Below are 24,459 nucleotides of genomic sequence, written 5' to 3'. Positions count from 1 at the left end.
AGTGTCCCCCTGAAACCAAGCAGGACCCTATGCACCTCCTGGGCCTGGAAGCCTTTCTGTCCCATTTCTTGTTTGTAGGGAATAGATCCCAGCTTCCATGACCTTCCTTGAATTCCAAAGGGCAGATTGGAACTGTTGCTAACCAGGGAAAGGGGGGACGCAGAGACAAGAGAAGAGCAGCCCTGAAACAATAACACAGCCTTAGGGGCAGGTCCTGGCTCTGGGGTATACAAGGGGTACACCTAACAGTATCTTTGAGCTCTTTTCAGAACTAAAACTCCAAAATGGAAGATGTTAGCATTCTTCATTCCAGAGAAGACCACCTGAGGCCAGCTCATCAGGAGATTACCTGAGATTAAGAGTGTAGGCCCTACACACACCCTAATCTCATCAGCAGCCCTGTCCTTGAACCAGTGCTATAAAAACAAATTTTTGAGGGCAGGAGCCCACTGTGTCCCCCTTTGCCTGGCAAAGCAATAAAGCTATTCTTTTCTATTGCACCCAAAACTCTGCTCTGAGATTTGATTCAACACCACTGCCCAGAGGCCGAGTTTTCAGCACCACCCCTGCCCCAAATTCATGGCCACTTGCCATCTCAGAATCTGAACTTATTTGGAAACAGGGTCTTATGAGAAGTTGTTAAGGATTGTAATGCGAGCATCCCAGATTTAGTGTCATACAGGCATACGGTTGAGCTATCCACTCTCTGTGCATCTCTAATGTAACTGTGCGCACGCTCACTCAGTCATGTCCGACTCTATGCCACCATGGACTGTGGCCTGCCATGCTCCTCTGTCCATGGGATTCTCCAGGCAAGAATACTGGAGTGGATTGCCACGCCCTTCTCCAGCAGATCTTCCCTACCCAGGGATCGAACCTGTGTCTCTTACGTCTCCTGCACTGGCAGGCAGGTTCTTTAACACTAGCGCCCCCTGGGAAGGTCCCTAAATCCAATGACTGGTGTCCTCACAAGAAGAGAGGACCAGAGACACAGACAGAGGGGGATGTAGAAGAGGTAAAGATTGGAGTGATAAAGTCAAGGATTACCAGGGGCCACGAGGAGCTGGAAGAGGCAAGGAAGCATTCTTCCCAAGAGCCTTGAGAGAGAGCACAGTCCTGAGGACACTGGCTCCTGGCCTCCAGAACTGTGAGACTATCACTTTCTGTTGTCTAAACCCCGCTGGTTGAGGAATACATTATGGCAGCCCTAGGAAGACTTGGTCTTGGTCTAGGGCAGTGTCCCCTGAGGCCAGGTGACGGAAATGGCAGCGACCTGAGGGAGCCTCTTCATCTTCAGAATAGACAGGAAGTGGTGAGCGGGCTGAAGCCTAGACTGAAGAAGCACATCAGTGACAGATTGGGAGGGGCTGGGCACATGCTCCTACCGGGAGGGGCCATCACACTCAAAGACATTTTGTGTCAATTCCAAAGCAGCTGTGACTAGAAAGACCTTCAGCTTTTTTTTTTTCTTTTTTTGATTTACAAATATGTTGAAAAAATGTGACCCATGTAAATTAGAACCTTACTTCTAGGAGTCTGTGCTAAGGAAAAATCAGAAATTCAGATGAAGTTTTACCCAACACCCTCCCCCCCCACCCCACCTCCACCCTCCAGGATGTTTATCCTGACATTACTTATAAAACTGAAAAACTAGAAACAGCTTAAATGTTTAATACGGAGGGTCTGGTTAGATAAACTACAGTATATCCACAAGATGGATTACTAAGCAGCCATTGTAAATATTCATGAAGTGTTTAATGTTTACAAAGAGCTTTTAATGACGTGGCAGAACGATAGTGATCCTATGATAGGTGGAAAAAGAAAACTGTTATAGAATGATACAACAGAATGACAATCATGAAAAAAAAATGCATAAAAAAAGACAGAGAGGACATATGCCAAAATGTCAGAGTAGGTGGAGAAATATTGGGAGTTTAAAAAAACAAAAAAAAAAACACTTTTTTATACGTTTGGTACTTTGTAAATGATTAACTATGTACATGGGTAAGTTACTTCTGTAGTCAAGAATAAAGTAAAAACTTTAAAAATACTGTGTACGTGGTTTCCAGTTTTATTGTCTCCAATGGATGACTGCACATCAGCGAATCTGGAGTTACGCTAACTACTTAGGCCGGTCACGACACACACACACGTACAGAGGTCACATGGGCTGTGCCGGGCTGGCTGTAGCAAATGTACATCAAGTTACACAGGTGGAATTTTTCAGGCTGGTTAAAATACACCACCGAATGATTGGACACGGTTGGGTCAGGCCGCCTCTCCCGCCTGCCACTGATGTTTGCAGAGGTCTGTGTGTTAGGCCGGTGAGTGGCGTCCTGCCGGCACACCATCCAGCCGGCGGGCCCCGGAGGGTGGAGAGTAAGTACGTCTGCTCTGGGTCTGTTCTCATCTTCCCTGGCCTCGGGCTGGAGCTCCCAGCTCTCTGCTACCTCTTCTTCCAAGCACTGGGTGCCCTCCAGCCGGGGGCCCCATCCCCACACACCCGGAACAGACGTGGCCAAGGAAGAACCAAGAGCGGACAGACACAGTCCTGATGCGAGCCGCGCCCAGACACCGGGAGGGGAGGGAGCGGGAGACGTGACGACGACCACACACAAGCTCAGTCTTTCCAGATGGGCCCTCTGCGTCTCCACAGACACGTGGGCTGCGTGGAGCCCTCCAGGGCCCAAACCCCTGGGAGAGGAAAGAGAACGGGGGAGACAGGGCCGTCTGGGGCAGCCCGACAGCAGAGCTAGGAGAGCAGCTAGGGGAAGCGTCCAGCGTGGCGCTGGACTGCTGTAAAGTCACAACTGTACACACCTGGGGATCATGCCCCCTCTCCCAGTTCATTCGCATGGTGGGTGAGATACAGCTAGCTAGAAGTGGAGATAATACTTTTTTCAAGGGAGGACCTTTCCTGGTGGTTGGATAAACAGGGAGACAGACTCCTGGGTTCGGCATGCTCTGGGGAGGGCCATGCGACGGTGAGGGACTCCCTATCGCTACACTCTGTACAGGGTGGCTGGGCTCTTGGCGGCGGTCACGGGCTTGCCTTCAACCCCTTCTGCCTTGGAGAGCTCTTGGGCCCCGGTGAAATGGGGGCTCTGAAGACAAGAGGGTGGGAGGGGGTCCCCGTGGCCCCGGGGGCACCCCGCGTGAGGGCTACATGATGCTGCACTGCGCGGCCCCGCAGCAATCCTTGATGAGCGCCAGCCCCGTCTTGGCCACCGTGGGCTTGCTGGGTGGGGGCTCTGCTTTCTTCTCTGCTCGGGAGCCTGCAGCAAGGTGGGGGGGGGCGGGGCAGGGAGGGGAAACAGGAGAGAAGGAGAGGTGAGGTGAGGAGAGCCCCGACCGTCTGCAGCCGCAGGTCCACCCCAACCCCGGCCAGGCCCCGCCCCAAGGCCACAGAGGTGAAGTCTGGGGAGCTGACATGCATTTTATATGGTCCTGGTGACGGTTCCCACCTCCCTGGAGGTCCAGCGGCTTTCAGGCCTTGGCTTCTAACTACAGCTTTTAGCCCTTGTCCTGTTCTGTTCTCCTCACCGTTGTTATCTGCCAAGCCCAGCACCGGGTCTGTCATCCAAGAAATATCTGACTGAGAAATAAGATGTCACTTCCACCAGAGGGCTACCTTTCAGTTCTGGAAAATGCTCACGCATTATCGCCTGTCATTCTCCATTCTTGCTCCCTCTGGAATGCCTCTCAGATGTCAGTTTAACCTTATTATTCTTATTATTCCATGCTTCATAACTTCGCTTTCACATTTCCCATCTGTTTGTCTCTTGGTGCTGCATTCTGGGGTAATTTCTCAGCTCTGTCTTCCAATTATATGAATCCTCCCTTCAGCTGTGTCTTTGTGTTTAATCCATTGAGTTTTCACTTCAGTGACAATAATTTTTTTTTTCTTTTTTTGCCAGGCAGCTTGTGGAATTTTAGTTCTGCAGTCAGTGACTGAAGCTGGGCCCTTGGCAGTGACAACACAAAGTCCTAGCCCCTGGACCATCGGGGAGTTCCTCAGACAGTAATTTTTTAGAAGACTAACTGTTTGCTACTCTTCTTTTTTTCATAGCACCTTGCTATTTCATTTTGAGTATTATTCCTTCTCTTATCTCTTTAGTCATTGTAAACACACTTATTATCTCTTTTAGATATTCTCTTATTTCTGGAGGACAGACATTCTCTTTTGTTGCATCTATGGACTCCTTTCATGGTGTTTCCATTCTTCATTGGTTTTAAATTTTTTATTGAGAGATCATCTACACAGGAGTTGTTTTTAATCTGTGGTCTGTGTTATGGAAGCTGAGGGGTCTCTGTTGAGCAGCTTTACATTTGCTTTGCTGGGGTTCCAGAGATTTCACTGGTTTTAGATTAGTTTTAATTTTTCATCTTTGGATTCCAGCCCACATGGATGATGTATATTTGGACCCAACACTTGCATGTGGTACAGGCTTGGTGTTTTGATTTCTGGCTGGGATTATTTTTTCTATCCATAATCTTACACAGAAGACAAGTTTCCTCGCTTGTTTCCTTTTCCACACTGTTAGATGGAGTTTCTCTAATTTGCCTTTCATGGAAGAGACAGTCTATTGAAGATGCTGGATTTAGGCAAAAACCATGTGCCTTGTGATGTTAGGGGCCTGCAGAAGGACCAGGGCCCTTCTCTTTCTTTATTCCTTCACACAGTACAAATGTGTTTTCATGGAATGTTGTTAATGGATAGTTAGGGAAAAACTGGGTTTGTGGCTTCAGTTGGTAGTGGCAGCTTCTAAGTTTTGTCTTCGCAACAAGACTGTCCATTGCTCTTCCTCTGATAACAGTTCATGCCCCTGTGGCTATAGGGGTGGGCATGTAACCCAGATCCAGAAAATCACAACTTCCCAGTCCCTCCATGAGAGTGATGGGCCTAGCAGGTGGGAACGTGATCCAAGAACGGCTGGTCAGAATCTTACACATTTAGATACCAGTCGTTGCCTTGCTTCTGCTAAGTTATGGTCCTGGATTTCCAGCCCCAGGAAGGCCTGTGTAGGAGGAGGAAATGAAGCTAACATGACGAGAGGTGCCAAGTGGATAACCAGAAGAAGAGCAAGGGTGTCCAGTCCCTGAAGCCCTGGCTCCCCCTGCTCTTTCTCCAGCAAATCACCTTTTATTGCCAGGGCCAGTTTGACTTGGGCACCCATTTCTTATAACTCAAAGTGGTCTCACTGGACCAACGAGGAGAAGGCAGTTCCTACCCAACAGGACTGGTTATCACTTTAATATGCTAATGGGTATTGGAAGCCCACAAAGAGTGGTCAAGTGCACAGCATTTCCCAAACTTGTTTCACCCAGAACCCTTTTTGCTCTGAGTATCTTGTGAGGCTGGTATTCTGAGAGGCAAACTTCCGCCTTCGTTCCTCCAGCGATTCCAACTCCAACAGAGGCCAGAGCTTCGTGAGCCTTAGTTCCCACCTTCTTGCCTCAGGGGCCACCCAACTCCTTCTATGAAACGCACCAAATCGTATGAGCAAGGACTAGCTACCAGCACTAGCTACACCGTTTGCAGGACTCAGTGCAAAATGAAAAGGCAGGGCCTCTTGCTGGAAAATTCTTAAGACTTCCAAGACAGCAATAGTAGGACATGAAAGCAAGCACAGTGCTCTTCTAGGTGTGGGGCCCTGGGCTTCCTCATCCGTGAAGCTGACCCTGCCTGCTGCCATCCTCTGCTCAAGTCTGATCTCTAGAAAGCATTTTTGTTGTGTCCCCTTGGCTTCCAGACCTCATTTAAATTTCCCTTTCTCTTGGATGCGGGAGGAGAAGGAATAATGTATGCACTCACTGGCTGAAGATTTGGTTACTTTGTCTAGAGGTTTTAACTTGATTCTCAGAAAATCGGCCATTTCCTTATCTTCTTCTTGCTCCCTGTGAAGACAGATGCGTAAAGAGAGGAAAGAACAGTAAGACAGGAGAGCATCAAGGAACTGATAAAATGAGGCAAGAGTGTGGGATCATGTATCAGACTTTATGGATGGTGCATGTATGTTGCTGTGTGTTATATGTGGGTGGTGCATATATGCTGATGTCTATTGTGTGTGGCTGGTGCATGTGTTATGTGTGGATGGTACATGTGTGTTACATGTGGGTGGTACATATGTGTTATGTTATATGTGTGGGTGGTGTGCACATGTTGTTATGTGTGTACAGTGGGTGGGTGTGCGTTGTTTGATGAATCTTCTCTGAAGCAGAAACACATATCAGTGATGGAGTAAATGCCCACGCCCGCTGGTGTGAGACCCTAGGGCAGAGGCCAGGGTGTTACAGGACCCCGCCTCCCTGCCAGAGATTTAGTGAGCTGGGCAATCCCTCTCCTGATCCTGCACCTTTAAGTTACCCTAGACAAAGAATGTGGCAGGTCTCAGAAGGCAAGTTGTCTCAGCTCTCCCAAGGGTCACCATAAGCAAAGCCAATGGTCCGAGCCTGGCTGAGCTGGGCAAAGTGCATCCTAGCAGCCTTGGAGGACTTGGGAGGTCACAGAGAATTAAAGGGAAGTTGTCTTCTGGTGTGGAAGCGGCCCTTTGAGCCTCTCCCCTGTGGATGACTCTCAAGGTTTTGCTCCAGCACAAAAAATTCGAGAATCAACACTGGCATCTTTCGTGCCCTCTGGTCCCCTGCGGGGGCTTCAGGTGCACTGCGGCTCCAGGGCCCGTGGTTGACCAGATCAACGGGGCAGGGGCATCTGCAAATAGGAGACCCCGAAGGCTAGGGAGGGGCATCAGAGGCCCCCAGGAGACGGGAAGGGAGAGAACAGAGCTGGGAAGTGGGGAGGGTGGGTGAGGAAACAAGTTAGGACAGAGGGCAGAGTTTCTGTAGAAACGAATAGAAGTTTCTGGAAAAGGTGCCTTGACGAGTTGGGAGAAAACTCAGTAAAAAGAAGGTGTAGGAAGCGCTTCCATGTGCTCTGTGATGTAATTCCTCCCTGGCCACCTCAGATGGCATTCACTTAAGATCCACAGGCCTTTGCAAAACATTTTGGAGCTGGATTTAAGTTTCTCTTGAATGGGCCGTGGGGCCTCGGGCCAGAAGGATTCATCAGGATCTAGTGTTTGGGGAGCATTTGGCCAGGCCATGCCAGTTGCAAAGCTGTGAGTCTGGGAGCAGATGACGGGCTTTGGAAGGAAGCTGAGCTGCATTCTAACAGCCCCAGCCCCGCGCCCAGGGGACACGCTGCCCACTTACCTTAACCGCTCGACCTCTGCGTCGTCCACCAGGAAGTCTCTCTTCTGCACCAGTTTGTGGATCTTCTGGATGAGCTCATCTTCCCTCTGCTTCTGCAACTTGGTTTTTTCTTTTTCTGGGAAGAAGAACACATTAGCAGAGACAGTTTGAGTGTAACTGAGTCTGAGGGGCCAGGGTTGGAATCCTGGCTTGACCATTGAACTTGCTGGATGAACCTGGAAAGGCAACTGGATTGGTTCAAGCTTCTGTTTCCTCCTCTGGAAACTACACAGCGAGGCTTGAATGTGAGAACGCGGGGATTGTAGTAAACGACTTGGCACAGAGCTGGCCCATGGTGGATGCTTGCTAAATGATACTGATGCTGCAAGGGGGCCCTGAAGAAGGCCGAGGGGAGAAGGACACAGGTCGGGTGCAGGAAGTGACTACTCTGCAGTAAGGCTTACCCAACCGGTCAGAAGAAAAGCCACCCACACTTTCCCAACCTGTTCCAAATACCAAGGGCTAGAGCATCATAGCCAGAGACAAAACAACGAGGGGTGGACATGAAGACTGATACAACCCAGAGGGCAGAAACCCAACCCTGCATTGGCTCCCTCTGCTCAGACCCCTTTAGAAGATAAAACTCATGGGGCAGCTTGTCCCTCTGCCAGTTCAAACAAACTGTCACTGACTATTTCCTCTAGATCTGGAGGCAGAACCAGAGACAAGGAGAATATAATATTTAGGTTAGAGAGAAAATTGGTTTCTGTCACTAATCAGAGGGGAGCAAGGAATTGGGATCTAGCAGCCCCTGTATTCCTGCTCATCCTTGCTGTGCTGACGATGGTAATGGGTCCCGAAGTCTGATTCTGCAAATCACTCGTCAGCATCACAGAGCCTCCTTGCCCTCTGCAGGTGGATTAACCACAGCGCCCTTGGACTCAGGGAGTGATGTCCCTGTCCTTTCCAAGTTACCAGCAGCAGCCCTCCAACACTCCCCCGTCCTCTGCCAGGCCCCAGATCTTACACCAGAGTCACGTGGCTATGGGTAGAGGCCCCAGGAACTCACTTACCTCCCTCCTCAAGCTATTCATCCCCACTATCTCTTGCCTATTCAGGCATCTCCCAGCTTCCCCAGATGCTCAGCGCAGCCCCCTGCTCAGGGCCCTCAGCCCCTCCATAAACCCACAGGAGAGGCCACCTACTCAAAGGGGTCTGTCTCACCTTGCAAACCAGTTACTGACCCAGGCCTCCATACCACCAGCCAGTGCTGTTCATCTGCTTGTGTGTATGACACGCCCTGCTGGCCAGCATCTCTCACCTGCCTCCAGGTACTACCTACCTGCCTTAAGCCCCACCTACCTACCTGCATACTCCACCCACCTACCTGTAGGCATCACCCATTTACCTGCTGGTATCACTCACCTGCCTGCAAGCATCACCCATCTGCTTCCAGGCACCACTCACCTATCTACTGGTACTTTTGTGCCAGTCAGCCATCTACTGCTACTTTTGTTTCCCAGCATCACCCACCTACTTGCCAACTTTATTCCCTGTGGGCATCACACATCTGATTCCTAGTATCTTCAGGGGCTTGCCGAAGTGACCCTCCAACTTGCTTCTCATCTCTTCCAGCACACCTCCTTAGCCCAGGCCACCATCATCTCTCCCTGGACCATGCCAGGACCTCTTAACTGTAGACTAAGGTGGTCTGTAGACCTTATCACAACTGGGACACCTCGCCATAGAATCACAATCCTGGCTTGATGTCCCACCTCCTCCTCTTCTTGGCTGTGTGACTCTAGGCACATTCCTCAACCTCTCTGAGCATCCAGTCTCTTAACAGAGACAGTCATAAAGTTGTTGCAAGTTTTAAGAGAGAGAAGTCAAAACACTAGGCTCCCTGCCTGGTACAGTTAGGGTTCATGAACAGTCAGCTACTATTATCATAGGCTCTTATTTTACATTATCACTTTTGCCTTCATGATTAAAGGCCCGCTAGATTACATATTTACCGAACCAGGTGCAAAAGAAATAAATAGTTATTTAACGAAGGAAAAGCAAGTCTCATGGCATAAGAAGCAGGCAAAAGTAAGTGCTTAATAAATGGCAACAATTATCATCATATTTGTATTACCATGTATTATATTTTCATTTAATCTGGGTTTCTCAACCTTGGCACTGCTGACATTTGAGGCTGGACCATTCTCTGTCATGGCCGGAGCACTGTAGGATGTTGAGTGGCATCCCTGACCTCCGCCCACTAGATGCCAGGAGAGCCCCCTCTCCTAGTGGTGACCACAAAGTGGGACTCCTGACAAGGCCAACGTCCTCTGTGGGGCAAATCACCCTGGTTGATGGCTGAGAATTACTAAATTCTTTCCAACAACTCTATGAGGGAGGCACAATTTTTATTCTGTTTTTTTTTTTTTGGAGACACTTTTTATGTCCAAGGGGAGGAGGGTACCATGGCCTCTACAGCCAAGTCTAAGCATTCCCAGCCCAGAGGGGCTGGTGGCGGCAGGGGAGGTGGGTGAGACATCTTAGCTTGTCCCTGAGAAGCCCTGAGGGTGTGGAGGGCCCCAGCTGTTCTCTCTCATCACGTGTGTGTGAAGTCACTCAGTCGTGTCCGACTCTTTGCCACCCCATGGACTGTAGCCTGCCAGGATCCTCTGTCCATAGGATTCTCCAGGCAAGAATACTGGAATGGGTTGCCATTTCCTTCTCCAGGGGATCTTCCTGACCCAGGAATCGAACTCGAGTCTCTTAGGTCTCTTGCACTGGCAGGCGGGTTCTTTACCACTAGCGCCATCTCCCTGGTAGTTCAGACAGCAAAGAATCTGCCTGCAATGCAGTTCGATCTCTGGGTCCAGAAGATTCCCTGGGGGAGGGAATGGCAACCCACTCCAGTATTCTTGCCTGGAGAATCCCTGGGACAGAGGAACCAGGCGGGCTACAGTCCATGGGGTCACAAAGAGTCAGATGCGATTGAGCGGCTTTGTCTCATCATAATGAGCTGAATTATTTTCTGACCCTGGCAAGAGAAGCATGATTTTCTTGGCCTTTCAGTCCTCTCTTTACTTATTATTTTTATTGCTGTATTGCTGGGCACATTGGGTTGTTTCCTCCTAAACCCACCTAAGTCCATCTAGAAACCTGGCGCTGGTCCAAGGAATACACAGAAATGCTCTTAACAACAAGCAGTCAGAGGACACAGTGGGGAGAGGTGAACGGCAAGGCAGGAGAGGAAAGGGAACTTTAATATCTGCATTTCTTCAGGGAAGTGACTGGGAAGATGCGGTTTCCTAGGGGAATCAGTGGAGGTGGGGGGGAGGACCTGGGCTCTTTTGCTAAGTGACCCATTGACCTTATGTGTTTCTCTGCAGGACTGCCGATGGCATTTTAAGAAGAAAACATCCTCCAGCGGGGACTGTCCCTTCCATGAAGGTTTAGCATTCCTGGTTTCTGCCCATTGAGTGTCAGTACTGATCTCATGTTTATTTAAACTTTTTTTGAATGAATTTTGGTATTCTAAATATTGCATGAAAATATAATTGCTGAATTTCTCATGTTTCAGCTGAGCACCTTTTTCTTCTCGCCTAATCCCAGGCCTGGTCAGTGAAGCAGCCCAGGTATTGTGTCCACCAAAGACCCCCAGCTTCCACACATTTCCCACCCATGCTCTAGAGGCTGCCATGGCCCCCGGTGAAGCCCCTCTGGCCTGGGGAGGCCTTGGCTGGCCACACCCTCGTGTCTCCTTTGCCCCAGGGCCATCCATGTGTCCTGCCAAGCTAAGACTGGGCTCTGGGAATTCTCCCTCTCAAAAGAGAAACAACCCATGCTGGGCCCATCATAGCCCCCTGGGAAATTGAAAATTGGGATATAGAGTCAGGCTCTTGGGTGGAAAAATCATGGAAGGGAGATGAAGTTGTAACCGAGCAGGGACCTTCTGGGGCCTTCTTGGGACAGACACCCCTCTCCCACCCCGCCCACATCCTCTGCTTCAGCTCCTATCTGAAGTCCCCTAGATAACAGTATCTGATGCACATTTCCTGAGTTGTTTTACAGAGGCTAAAACCCCCCACCAAATGGGACATGTTAACTACTTGATGGACATGAGCCCGTAGCCCCCAGGTCTCCTGGAGCCTAAAGATTGACAATGTTAACCCCTGGGACACTGCCCTGTGACCTCAACATCAGCCAATCAGAGAATTGTGCACGAGCCAATCACAGACCCTGGGATGCCCCTCCCTCACCTGGGCTTCAGGAATGCTTTGCCGAAACCCATGGAGGAGCTCTGGTATTCTGAGCACCAGCTGTCCTGGGCTCCTTGCTCGTCCTTGCAGTAAACACTGCCCTTCCCTTCCCCACCACCAGGTGTCAGCAGGCAGGCTTTACTGCACAGGGGCAAGTGGACCCATGTGTGGTTTGGTAACAGTGGCTTTGCTTGGCTCATGCGCTAGAGAGAAGAGGGAAAGAGCTCCAAAATGGACAGTGAGAGAGAGCAGGGGCCAAGAATATTCCAGAGCTTTCCTGATTCTGGTTCCGAACCCTCGTGAGGTTGGGCTGAGCTTTCTGCCTGTATTAGGATAAACAGGACTCCTGTTGTCGTTCAGTCGCCCAGTTGTATCTGATTCTTTGTGACCCCATGGACTGCAGCATGCCAGGCCTCTCTGTCCCTCACCATCTCCCAAAGTTTGCCCAAGTTCATGCCCATTGCATCGGTGATGCTGTCCAGCCGTCTCATCCTCTGAAGCCCTCTTCTCCTTTTGGCCACCCCTAATTTTATTTGGAAATACCCTACTTGGGAATAGGGTTTTTTGGATGTAATTAGTTAAGATGAGGTCATACTCATTCAGATGAGCCCTAAATCCAATAATTAGTGTTCTTATCAGAGGAGATGAGGATTTTCCTGGTGGACCAGTGGCTAAGATTCTGCCCTCCCAGTGCAGTGCAGGGGGCCCAGGTTTGATCCCTGGTTGGGGAACTAGTCCCCACATGCCACAACAAAGATGGAAGATCCTGCATGCTACAACTAAGACCTGGTGCAGCCAAAATAAATATAATTTTTTAAAAGAAGAGGAGATGACACAGAGATACACAAAGAGAGGAGGGCCATGACAGAGGCAGAGACTGGAATAAGGCAGCTATAAGCCAAGAAGCAAGGATTGATGGAAACCCCATCAGAAGCTGGAAGATGCAAAGAGGGATTTTCTTCTCCAGGCTCCGGTGGCGGGAGCATGGTCATAAAGTTCTATTATTTTGCAGTATGGTCATAAAGTTCTATTATTTTGCAGTAACCAGGAAGGGTTAATTATGACTCCCTGCTGAATCTGTTCCTATCTCTTTAACCCTTGTTTGCCTCTTTTTTTATTATAAGCATAATAATGGCTTACCTCAGGGAACCCTACTGCCTCTGCGGAACTGTTAAACTAAAATAACCCTGTCCACCTGTAGATGGCAGAAAGAAAGAAATTAACACACCCCACCCTGCCTGAGGTTTGCCATTCGAGGAGATAGTTGCAGGAATTAAATGGTTTTTTTTGTTTCCTCACCTCCTCCCATCTCTGATCCACGAAAGAACCTGACTCCAGAGCCCGCCCAATGGTTATTTTGAAACGCTAGCCTGACATCTTCTCCATCAGCCGGCTCCTGAATAAAGTCCCTTCCCTGTCTTAACATCTCATCTCAGATTTATTGGCCTATCATGCGGCAAGTAGAATGAACTTGGACTCCATGTCAACATAACAATCTATTTTAGAACATTTTAATTGCCTCGAGAAGAAGCCCCACAGCCAGAGCTGTCACTTCCCCTTTTCTTAAAATTCTATTTATTTATTATCATTATTTATTTTGGGGGGCTGTGCCACACAGCATGTGGGATCTTAGTTCTCCAACCAGAGATCAAACTCACGCCCCCTGCATTGGATGCCAGGAGTCTTAATCACTGGACCACCAGGGGAAGTCCTGTTACCTCCTTTCAATTAGGGCTGGCTACTCACTTGTGTCCTCCCTGGGCCTGCCGAATGCCTGGCACCTACTGAAAGTGGTATTCACTCAGCCACGTCCGACTCTTTGTGACCCCATGGACTGCAGCCTGCCAGGCTCCTCTGTCCATGGGATTCTCCAGGCAAGAATACCGGAGTGGGTTGCCATTCCCTTCTCCAGGGGATCTCACACTGTAGGCAGATTCTTTACCATCGGAGCTACCAGGGAAGCCCTAGTAGTTGCTCATTAAAGCAACTAGTAGTTGCTCATTAAAGCAATGATGCCAGAAGACTCTACAATCATTGCACACAGTCCTCTTAGAATAAGGTATGTTTGCTATCTTATGATATCTCAGGGCACACATCCACAACAACCGTGTACATGCCTCATGGTTTGTTTCATTTTGCAGACAAGGAATTTAAAGCTCAGGAAATCAAGGTGCTCAATGAAGGTCATTTAGCTGGCAATCCTGGCTTCAAACCCAGATCTCTGGGTTTTAAAGTGTTTCTCAGGGGGCAATTTCCCACCTCCCTAGCCAGGGGATATCTGGCAACATCTGGAGAGATTTTTAGAGACTTTACAGCATTATAAAATCCAAAAATTATTAAATCAAGCTGTGAGTTGGGGATTGTCTGTATGTTGAGAAGTATAAGTTCCCCCCGAGGTATCTAACTCAGCTTGGATGGGCAAGGAAGGCGTTCTTTGGGAAACGGGTCAAAGAAGTTATGACCTGAAGGATGAGAAGGATGTGTTAGGTTAATGACATGCTGTGCTGTGCTTAGGCACCCAGTCCTGTCCAACTCTTTGTGACCCCATGGATTGTAGCCCACCAGGCCCCTTCATCCATGGGGATTCTCCAGGCAAGAATACAGGAGTGGGGTTGCCATGCCCTCCTCCAGGGGATCTTCCCAACCCAGGGATCGAACCCAGGTCTCTCACACTGAAGGCAGATTGTTTACCATCTGAGCCACTAGGAAGCTCAGGTTAATGATAATAATAATAATAATAATAATAATATGTGCATGCTAAGTTGCTTCAGTTGTGTCTGGCTCTTGTGCAACCCTATGGACTGCAGCCTGCCAGGTTCTTCTGTTCATGGGATTCTCCAGGCAAAAATACTCGAGTGGGTGGCTGTGCCCTCCTCCAGGGGACCTTCCTGACCCAGGGATGGAACCTGCATCTCTTGAGTCTTCTGCATTGGCAGGCAGGTTCTTTACCATTAGCGCTACCTGGGAAGCCCAATAACAATAGCGCTCATTTGTTAAGCACTTAAATAGGATGTTGTTGTTGTTTAGTCGCTAAGTCATGTCTGATTTTTTGAGACCCCATGGACTGTAACCTGCTAGGTCCCCTGTCAGTGGGATTTTCTAGGCAGGAATATTGGAGTGGGTTGCCATTTCCTTCTCCAGGGAATCTTCCTGATCCATGGATCGAACCCAAGTCTTCTACTTGGCAGGCAGATTCTTTACCACTGAGCTACCTTAGACACCTACTAAGTATGTTTTATCCCCTTCATCAATCTCAAAACAATCCTCTGAGACAGACAGTATGATTGTCCCAGATTAGAGATGAAGAAACTGAATTGTAGTGAAATAACTTGCCCAAGCACACATGATTAATAAATGACAGATGTGGGTTTGACTCCAAAATCAGAGCTTGTAACCACCATACTCTACCTATTCTCAAACAGGATAATAAGAGTAATCATTGCTAATATTTGCTGGACTCTTTGGACCAGCCATCAAGCTAAGCACATGGTTTGCATTGTTTCATTCATCACAATAAGATTTACACCCAATGAATTAGGTACTATTACTATTCCTACCCCATTTTCAGAGGAGGAGAGATTGAATCTCAGAGAGGTAACATGACTTGCCCGAGGTCAAGGAGATGGGCAGAATCAGGACTTGAACAAAGTCAGCCTCATGCAGAGTTGGTTGAATCACACGATTAGGAAGTTGGGAAGTTGCAAGAATGAGGCTGGGCTAGGGTCTTCCAGACAGGGACTCTGAGCAGCTGTCTAGCGGAGGTGGGGTCCCCATGGTTACCTGGGATGGCGACCAAGTTCTGCAGCTCCTGCTTCAAGTCCATGATGTCATTGCAGAGTTGGATGTCATCCATCCTGGGGAGAGAGGACACCGCACGACCACAGGTTACATCGACAGAACATTCTATATCCTGAGCACCACCCCAGCTTCAAACAAAGAGGACTGGTGGGAGGGCTTTGTCCTCTGTAAAGATCACACACGCTCTTTAGAAGTTTTCCATCAAAATTAACAAGACAAAAACTGCCCATTCTCCCACAACTCAGGAATGACCACATTTAATAACACCTTGATAGAGTTCCTTCCAGTCTTTGCGTGCCTGGTTTTTGTTGGCTTATGTGAACGACTTCATGTCATGGGGTCAGTGTTTTCCTTCTTCACCTACGTGAAAAGCTTTTAAACGTCACAGAAATTAACAGCACAGACAGAAAATCTTCCCCTATCCTTTGGAGAAAACCATCGTCAAGGGTTTCTTACCTATCCCTCTGGATTAAAAAAAAATGTTTACCAAATACAACATCATTCATGTACAAAAACATTTTGCAATTAGCTTTTTTTGTCTTGAGCATATTACTATGTCAGGACATGCATTTCTCCTCATTTTTTTTCTCCTCATTTATAATGACTGTATAGTATTCTGATACATTGATAAACAGTGATTTATTTAAGCATTGTCCCCCATTCATAGACATTAGACTTATTTCCAGATATATTCTAGGATAGATTACTAGAAATAAAGGAATTCCTAGCGAATTAATTCCTAGAAATGCAGTTGGAGGGTTAAGTGACATGAACTCTTGCATTTTGATAGGAATTTCCAAATTGTCCTCCAAAGGGACTGTGCATGATATTCCCAGCAACAGCGTAAAAAGAAGATCACCCCTATACCCTCAGCAATGGGCTGCACACACAATTTTGCATTATGTAGTCTAGTTTCATGTGTGTGTATTGCAATATTAGCTCATCTCACTGTAAATGATGTTTGTAACAGCTATCTGGAATTCTACCAAGTGGATTTATCAGGGTGGTTTTAATTATGCCCTTAATCTTGATTATTTAGATTATTTTTCAGGTTGCTTGTATTTCAGCCACTGTAGGATTCACCTAAGGCTTTTCTTTCATGTTGGATTATTTGGGGTGGGAGCTACTGATCCTCAGAAGTAGAACCACTGAATCCAAAGGGTATGACATGTCTATGACCCGAGACATATTTTCAAGTAGCTTCCCCATTGGGCGTGTTGTGTGCCTTCATTCTGCATGTCTTTATTGAGCATTTACTGTGTTCGCCACTGTCATAGGCTTCAGAGATGTACCAGCCTCCCCTGCCCTCATTACTGAAATTTAATCTGGGGAGGCAGAGGGTAAACACAAATACAATAAAACATCAGATGCTCCAAAGAAGAGTAAAGCAGGTGGAGGGATGGAGTGGACCGGTTTGGCCACATTAACCTTCTGTCCCAGGAAGAGATAGAGAGAAGCATGAATATTCTCAAAGGGTTCATCTGAGTCTACACAGCAAGCGTAGGTGGGACCAGAAGTAGAGATCGACTGGAGAGATCGACTGGTTCGAGTTCACCGATCTTTCTGCTTCCTTCTGGAGATCAAGAACTTGATCTCCATTCAGAAGCGCCATCCACAGACCAGTTTGAGGCCCCCTGCCCTTCGCTGGCCAAGAATGGCCCAAATGACCCATTCCAACCGCGCCATCCCAGCTTTCAGGACAAGCGGCAGGAATGTCTCACTTCAGCCTCCATCTCCTGCTCCTGTTGCCAGAGGCACTCCAAGCGATTGTCAAATCCTGCCCTGGAATGTCCTAGCAGGTGGCAGCTGCCACGAATGAGCATGGGGGCTTCGCTAGAAGGGTACAAGCTGTTCCCCTGGGCTCCTATCCGCGATGTTCCAACCAGAGGTGCTCCAGAATCCTTCTCTACATGGAGCGTGGAAATCGGGCTACATCAGTGGCTTTTTTTTCTTAGGGGAACAGTTCATAGGTGTTTATTGTGTATTAAGAAGGGGCGAGGGCAGCATAGCCATCTGACAGTGGATTCTGATGACAATTCTCTGTTCCTTGTCTGTGGCAATAAGCCCAGGTATGACTTTTTTTTTCTTTTTGTCTTTGAAATCTGAATGTGGTCTGATTAGATTTTTGTTTGATCAATTTATCCAAATTGGAGGATAATTACTTTTATATATATATATATTTTACCTTTATTTTATTTTACTTCTTTTAATTTTAATTTTTTTTCCCAATTATTTTTATTAGTTGGAGGCTAATTACTTTACAATATTATAGCGGTTTTTGCCATACATTGACATGAATCAGCCATGGATTTACATGTGTTCCCCATCCTGAACCCCCCTCCCACCTCCCTCCCCACCATACCCCTGGGTTGTCCTAGAGCACTGGCTTTGCATGCCAGGCTTCATGCATTGAAGTCGCACTGGTCATCTACACTGGTCATTTTACATACAGTAATATACACATTTCAATGCTATTCTCTCAAGTCATCCCACCCTTGCCTTCTCCCACTGCGTCCGAAAGTCTGTCCTTTACATCTGCGTTTCCTTTGATGTCCTGCACATAGGGTCATTGGTACCGTCTTTCTAAATTCCATACATATGCGTTAATATGCAGTATTTGTCTTTCTCTTTCTGACTTCTGTTTAATAGGCCCCAGGTTCATCCACCTCACTAGAACTGACTCAAATGTGTTCCTTTTTATAACTGAGCAATACGCCATTGTGTATATCAATGGTCCTCAATGGGGATGATTCTGGTCTCCAGGGGCATCTGGCAATGTCTGGGGATCCATGTGCTGTTACCACGGGGTGCACATGGAGACTGCTACTGGCATCTAGCGGGTAGAAGCCAGGGATGTTGTGAAACATCCCACAATGCACAGGGCTGCCTCGGTAGGGAATTATCTGGTTCAAAATGCCAAGTGTGACGTTGAGAAATCTTGGGTTGTAACCACAGAATTGACATAGGTATCTGATGGACAATTTCTGAAAGATGAGAGGAGAGATGGTGAAAGGAACAAAACAGCGACAGGTAATGATAGAAGCAGGGTTTCCCTGCTGGCTCAGCCATAATAAAGCACCTGCCTGTGACTGTAGGAGATGCAGATTTGATCCCTGGGTCAGGAAGATCCCCTAGAGAAGGAAAACGCAATCTGCTCCAGTATTCCTTTATTTTTTATTGAAGAATAATTGCTTTACAGAATTTTGTTTTCTGTCAAACCTCAACAAGAATCAGCCATAGGTATACATATATCTCTTCCTTTTTGAACCTCCCTCCCATCTCCCTCCCCACCCCACCCCTCTAGGTTGATATAGAGCCCCTGTTTGAGTTTCCTGAGCCAGACAGCAAATTCCTGTTGGCTATCTATTTTACATATGATAATGTAAGTTTCCAGGTTACTCTTCCCATACATCTCACCCTCTCCTCCCCTCTCCCCATGTCCATAAGTCTATTCGTTATGTCTGTTTCTCCACTGCTGCCCTGTAAATAAATTCTTCAGTACCATTTTTCTAGATTCCGTATATATGCGTTAGAATACGATATTTATCTTTCTCTTTCTGACTCACTTCACTCTGTATAATAGGTTCTAGGTTCATTCACCTCATCAGAACTGACTCAAATGCTTTCCTTTTTATGGCTGAGTAATATTCCATTGTGTATATGTACCACTACTTCTCTATCCATTCATCTGTCAATGGGCATCTAGGTTGCTTCCATGTTCTAGCTATTGTAAATAGTGCTGCGACGAACAATGGGATACAGGTGTCTTTTTCAAGCCTGATTGCCTCAGGGTATATGCCTAGAAGTGGGATTGCTGGGTCATATTGTGGTTTTATTCTTAGTTTTTTAAGGAATCTCCATACCATCTTCCATAGTAGCTGTATCAGTTTACATTCCCACCAATAATGCAACAGCATTCCCTTTTCTCCACACCCTCTCCAGAATTTATTGTTTGTAGACTTTTTGATGATGGTCATTCTGACCGGTGTCAGTGATATCTCATTGTGGGTTTTGATTTGCATTTCTCTAACGAGAGATGTTGAACATCTTTTCATGTGTTTGTTAGCCATCTGCTTCAGTATTCTTGCCTGGGAAATCCCATGGACAAAGGAACCTACAGTCCATGGGGTTGCAAAAGAGTCAGACATGACTTAGCCATTAGCAACAACAATGTTAGAAGCAAGAGGATTAGCACCAGACATCTCTAGCTCAAAGGGGCTGAGTGCCAGAAGTTTTTCTCACTTTCCTCGTCTTTGAAATATGAATTATAATGGTACAGCTGTCCAGGATTACTATGCAGGTCAGGCATTGAGCATGTGCCTGGGACGTACATAGTACAATGCTCAGTGAATGGTATCTGTCACTATTAATAGCTGTTAGAAAGAGGCAGGAGGGAAAAGAAAGAGAAAATGATGCTGGACAAGCAGCTATTTGACAAATGGAGCCCACATCCTCAAACTTCTTGAAAAACAAACCTATTTTGATTATATTCCTCTCTATAAAAAATTTTAAAATAAAATTTTTGTTGATGTTTGACAGAAAACAACAAAATTCTGTTAAACAAGTATCCTTCAATTAAAAAATAAATAAAGCTGGAAAAAAAAAGAAGAGCAGGAAAGTATTTTTTAAAATAGAATTCTTATCTGGTTGCTGGGCAGAGTCCTGATAACTGTAGAAATTTTGAAAGATATAAACAAGGACAAATAAGGAAACTAAAATTACACATAACCTTGATCCATGTGCACCCAGAAGCCACTGTTCCATCCTGAGTGTTGCGGTGGACTTCACGCCAGGCTTTTGCCTTCATGTAACTCAGGTCTGGGGGATTTGCCCTGGGCGGGGGCGGGTGGCCCTTCACCCTTTATCCATCTAGAACCTGCACTTAGCATGGTTTTGAGTCCTCCTGAGTCCATCCAAATCCCTGACACGTTAACAAACAAGGTGAAATTCCTGGGAAGCTCTCACAGGCAGACATGCATCAGAACCCTGTGAAGAAGAAGGAAATGGCAACCCACTCCAATATTCTTGCTTGGAGAATCCCATGGACAGAGGAGCCTGGCGGGCTACAGTCCATGGGGTCGCAAGAGAGTCAGACACGACTGAAGTGACTAAGCATGATCTCATTTGCAATGCAGAAACAGACACAGACATAGAGAACAAAGGTAAGGATACCAAACAGGGAGGGGTGGGATGAACTGGAAGACTGAAATTGACACATATACACTATTGATGCTATGTATAAAATAGATATCGAGGTGGGACTTCTCCGGCGACTCAGTGGTAAAGAATCTGCCAGCCAACGCAGGCGAATTGGGTTCTATATATGTGATAGTCGCCACTTGCATGAGTTATCTTAACAATAGGATGTCCTGGTAAGGAGTGCAGAACTGACAAGCTACCACCAACCAGAAGCATTTGGGAAAGGTCAGAAGGAAAGAGGAGACACCAGCCCATATGTCCTACCAACTTCCCAGAATCCTCCTCTCTGGAATCCATCTTGGGTGAACAATGCATGTGCCACCAGGAAGGACCCTGAGTCAGTTTCAGAGACAATCCGGAAGCTAATTCCATCACCATAAAACCCAAGACTGTGAGCCACGTGGCAGAGGAGTTCTCCTGGGTTCTCTTACCCTGCTGCTTTCTGCCTGGGCGCCCCTTCCCAGTGAATTCTTTCCTGGTGGGTCAGACGGTAAAGAATCTGACTGCAATGTGGGAGACCTAGGTTCGATCTCTGGGTTGGGAAGATCCGCTGGAGGAGGGCATGGCAACCCACTACAGTATTCTTGCCTGGAGAATCCCATGGACAGAGGAGCCTGGCGGGCTACAGTCCATGGGGTCGCAAAGAGTGGGACACGACTGAGCGACTAACAGAGCACAGTATCTCTTCACACAATTCATTTCCAAGCGTCGGACAAGAGACCACTCCTGGGCCCTAGAAAGGGTCCTTCTTCCTAAAACAATGAGTCTTGAGTGCTAACCCCTCATACTCCTGAAGCTGCTACAGCCACTGTGGTGAGGGTGGCACAGATGTTCGGATTACTTGTAGCTGAAGACACCATCACCAATACATGTATGTGGATATGTGCATTTTTAATTAAAGTAGGACCAAAATAAACACGCATATACCCATGCTCATCATGGGCATTACATCATGTTGATTGTCCAATGTCATCAAATAATATTATTCAAAAAACATTTAACTAGTTCATGCAAAGCACTTTTGAAGCTTGGCTGGAACTTCAAACAAGCCCCATTAATTCAGTTCTCTGCATGCATAGTGTTGAACCCCAATGGAACTCTGCTGCCAACAGCTCGTTCTAGAGAGAGAGATGTCATTTCTGAGAACCTGACTGATGAAGGAAGGAAAATAAAGTCAGCCCGTGTCATCACATGTCTCAACCTTTCAAGCTGGGACAATGGAGAAAATTGGTCATTTTACCAGCTCTGGGTGTGGAGAGGTGAATAGGCTCTGTCAGAATAATAATGCTGCTGCTTTACAAAATCTCTCTGCAAATGACATGGTCTGGAGCCTAATGGAAACCCAGCAGAGACCAAAATGTGAAGGCAGAGGCAGCCTGACAGAGGAAAGGGTTGACTTTTTAAGGGCGTATTTACTTGGCTTCTTCCTGGGGCTTCCATAGTGGCTCAGATGATAGTCTGCCTACAATACAGGAGACCTGGGTTCGATCCCTGTGTCAGGAAGATCCCCTGGAGAAGGCTATCTGCTCCCGTATTCTTTCCTGGAGAATCCCATGGACAGAGAAGCCTGGCAGGCCACAGTCCATGGAAATGCAAAGAGTCAGACACGAGTGAGCAACTAACGCAACACTCTGCAAGTTGTGGATGCAGTGGACAACTTGGGATGGGTAAGAAGAAATAACATCTGGGACATGGAGCCCTACCATTAACCTCCTCCAGGACTAAAGGGAAAACTGGTTTTTCATACACGCTACACTTGCGACTCCAAATGCATGGGTTTTCTCACACAAGGCACTTCTTCAATTCTTGGTGGACACCAACCAGGTGTCCCATCATTGAACTCAATCTGATACTCACTACCTGGAGTGAGCAGAGACCTCACAGGTCAAGGGCTCAGTCCCGTCAGACTCAGAGGCCAACTGCAATTTGGGACCACTTCAACTTCTGACCAACTGGCTATGAACTGGGGGCTCCCATGATCCCCTTCCCCAGGTTCGATAATTTGCCAGAACCATTCAAAATTCAGAATTACATGTACACACATTTGCTAGCTTATTATAAATGATATTTTGAAAGGTACGGATGAACAGCCAGATGAAGAGATACACAGGGCAAGGTATGGGGAAGAGTGTGGGAGTTCCAGGCTCTCCCCAAGGCGGGCCACTCTCCCATCAACTCCATGTGTTCACCAACCTGGAGGCCCTCTAAACATCACAAGAGGTTTTATGAGGCTTTATCATGGAGGCATGATCAATTATTAACAATCAATGATTGTGGAGATCAGGCTCCACAATCTCCCCAGAGAATTAAGGGGTTGTGCCGCAAGTTACAAGCTTCTAAGCAAGCCTGGTCTTTCTGTGGACCAGCTCCCAACCCAAAGCCACTGAGGCATCTCATTAGCATGCGAAATGACACTCATTACTCAAGAAAATTCCAAGAATCTAAGAAGCTCTTGTGTCAAGGAACAAATGTTCCCCAAAAGATGCTCCCTGCAGCCCTGTCACTCAGGAAGTAACTAGCATTTCGGAAGCTCTGTCAGGAACTGGGCACAAAGACCAGGATATGGAAGAGGAATTAAAGGACCTCTTGATAAAGGTAAGGAGAGTGAAAAAGTTGGCTTGAAACTCAACATTCAAAAAACTAAGATCATGGCATCCAGTCTCATCACTTGGGCAAATAGACAGGGAAACAAAGAAAATAGTGACAGGCTTTTTATTTTCTTGGGCTCCAAAATCACTGTGGATGGTGACTGCAGCCATGAAATTAAAAGACGCTTGTTCCTTGGAAGATAAGCTATGACCAACCTAGACAGCATATTAAAAAGGAGAGACATTACTTTGTCGACAAAGGTCTGTATAGTCAAAACTATGGTTTTTCCAGTAGTCATGTATGGATGTGAGAGCTGGACCATAAATAAGGCCGAGTGCTGAAGAATTGATGCTTTCGATCTGTGGTGCTGGAGAAGACTCTTGAGAGTCCCTTGAACTGCAAGGAGATCAAACTGGTCAGTCCTAAAGGAAAGCAACCCTGCATATTCATTGGAAGGACTGATGCTGAAGCTGAAGCTCCAATACTTTGGCCACCTGATGCAAAGAACTGACTCAGTTGAAAACACCCTGATGCTGGGAAAGATTGAAGGCAGGAGGAGAAGCAGGGAGACAAAGGACGAGATGGTTGGATGGCATCATTGACTCAAAGGACACGAATGTGAGCAAACCTCAGGAGAGAGTGAGGACAGGGAAGCCTGGCGTGCTGTGGTTCATGGGGTCGCAAAGAGTCAGACACGACTTAGCGACTGCACAACACCACCACCGCCACCAGATATATTGCTTATTAAACCATAATGACTCTGGGCAAATCATTCATCTCCCCACAATTCTGCTTCCTCACACAGAGGATGAGAGGCTTCAAATGTGAAACAGAGTACCTCCTGCCATATCAGTAAACAAGGGTGTCACAGTCACCAGCTATGGCAGCCCCATAGTGTGAGCCGGCGAGCCCTAAGAGAATTCAGGAAGGAGAAGAATACCTACAATCTGACAGCTATTGAGCTGTTGCCACGGTGAACACTATGTGAGCACTGAGGAGCTGGGGGAGGAGGATCTTAGAAGACAGGTTGCTGGCCCCAGATAGCTGAGGTGCATGTTTTTATTTAATTTAATTTTAATTAAATATTTGATTATTTTAATTATTAAATATTTTATTTATTAAAATATTTATTTATATTAAAAAAGAGCTCTCTTTTTCTGTGCACTCACCTTACACATGTGAAAGGAGTGATTTCAGCAAGCCCAGACTCTTGTATCTTCCCATGCTTAGAAAAGCGCTACATTCCTTAACTTGAGATATCTGGCTTTCCTTAATTAACAATAATCTTTTGATGTTCAGACTACCTGCCCCTGGCTGCAAATGTCTGATGTTTAGACTCCTCCCCTCACCTTCTCAGAACAGTTCTTCCACGGTCACTTGAGATGCTGCCTCCCAGGCTTGAAGTCCTAAAAATTCCCACCAAATA

General features: G+C 47.0%; 1 protein-coding gene across 1 annotated transcript in view; it reads right to left on the bottom strand.

Annotated features, from left to right (window-relative positions):
• Nucleotides 1-1,920: 1,920 nt before the first annotated feature.
• Nucleotides 1,921-24,459, bottom strand: part of BMERB1 (bMERB domain containing 1) — a 140,164-nt gene continuing 117,625 nt past the window's right edge. Inside the window, exons 3-6 of the mRNA XM_043456435.1 lie at nt 15,228-15,301; nt 7,213-7,327; nt 5,816-5,898; nt 1,921-3,275 (exon numbers count right to left, since the gene is read on the bottom strand). Of these exons, the coding sequence (XP_043312370.1) occupies nt 3,163-3,275; nt 5,816-5,898; nt 7,213-7,327; nt 15,228-15,301 (385 nt within the window). The 3' untranslated portion in view covers nt 1,921-3,162. The remainder of the gene's footprint in view (nt 3,276-5,815; nt 5,899-7,212; nt 7,328-15,227; nt 15,302-24,459) is intronic.

Source organism: Cervus canadensis, chromosome 32 (genome assembly GCF_019320065.1).
Source record: "Cervus canadensis isolate Bull #8, Minnesota chromosome 32, ASM1932006v1, whole genome shotgun sequence".
In the NCBI taxonomy this organism is placed as follows: Eukaryota; Metazoa; Chordata; class Mammalia; order Artiodactyla; family Cervidae; genus Cervus; species Cervus canadensis.
This window is presented reverse-complemented; position numbering and strand designations above follow the sequence as displayed.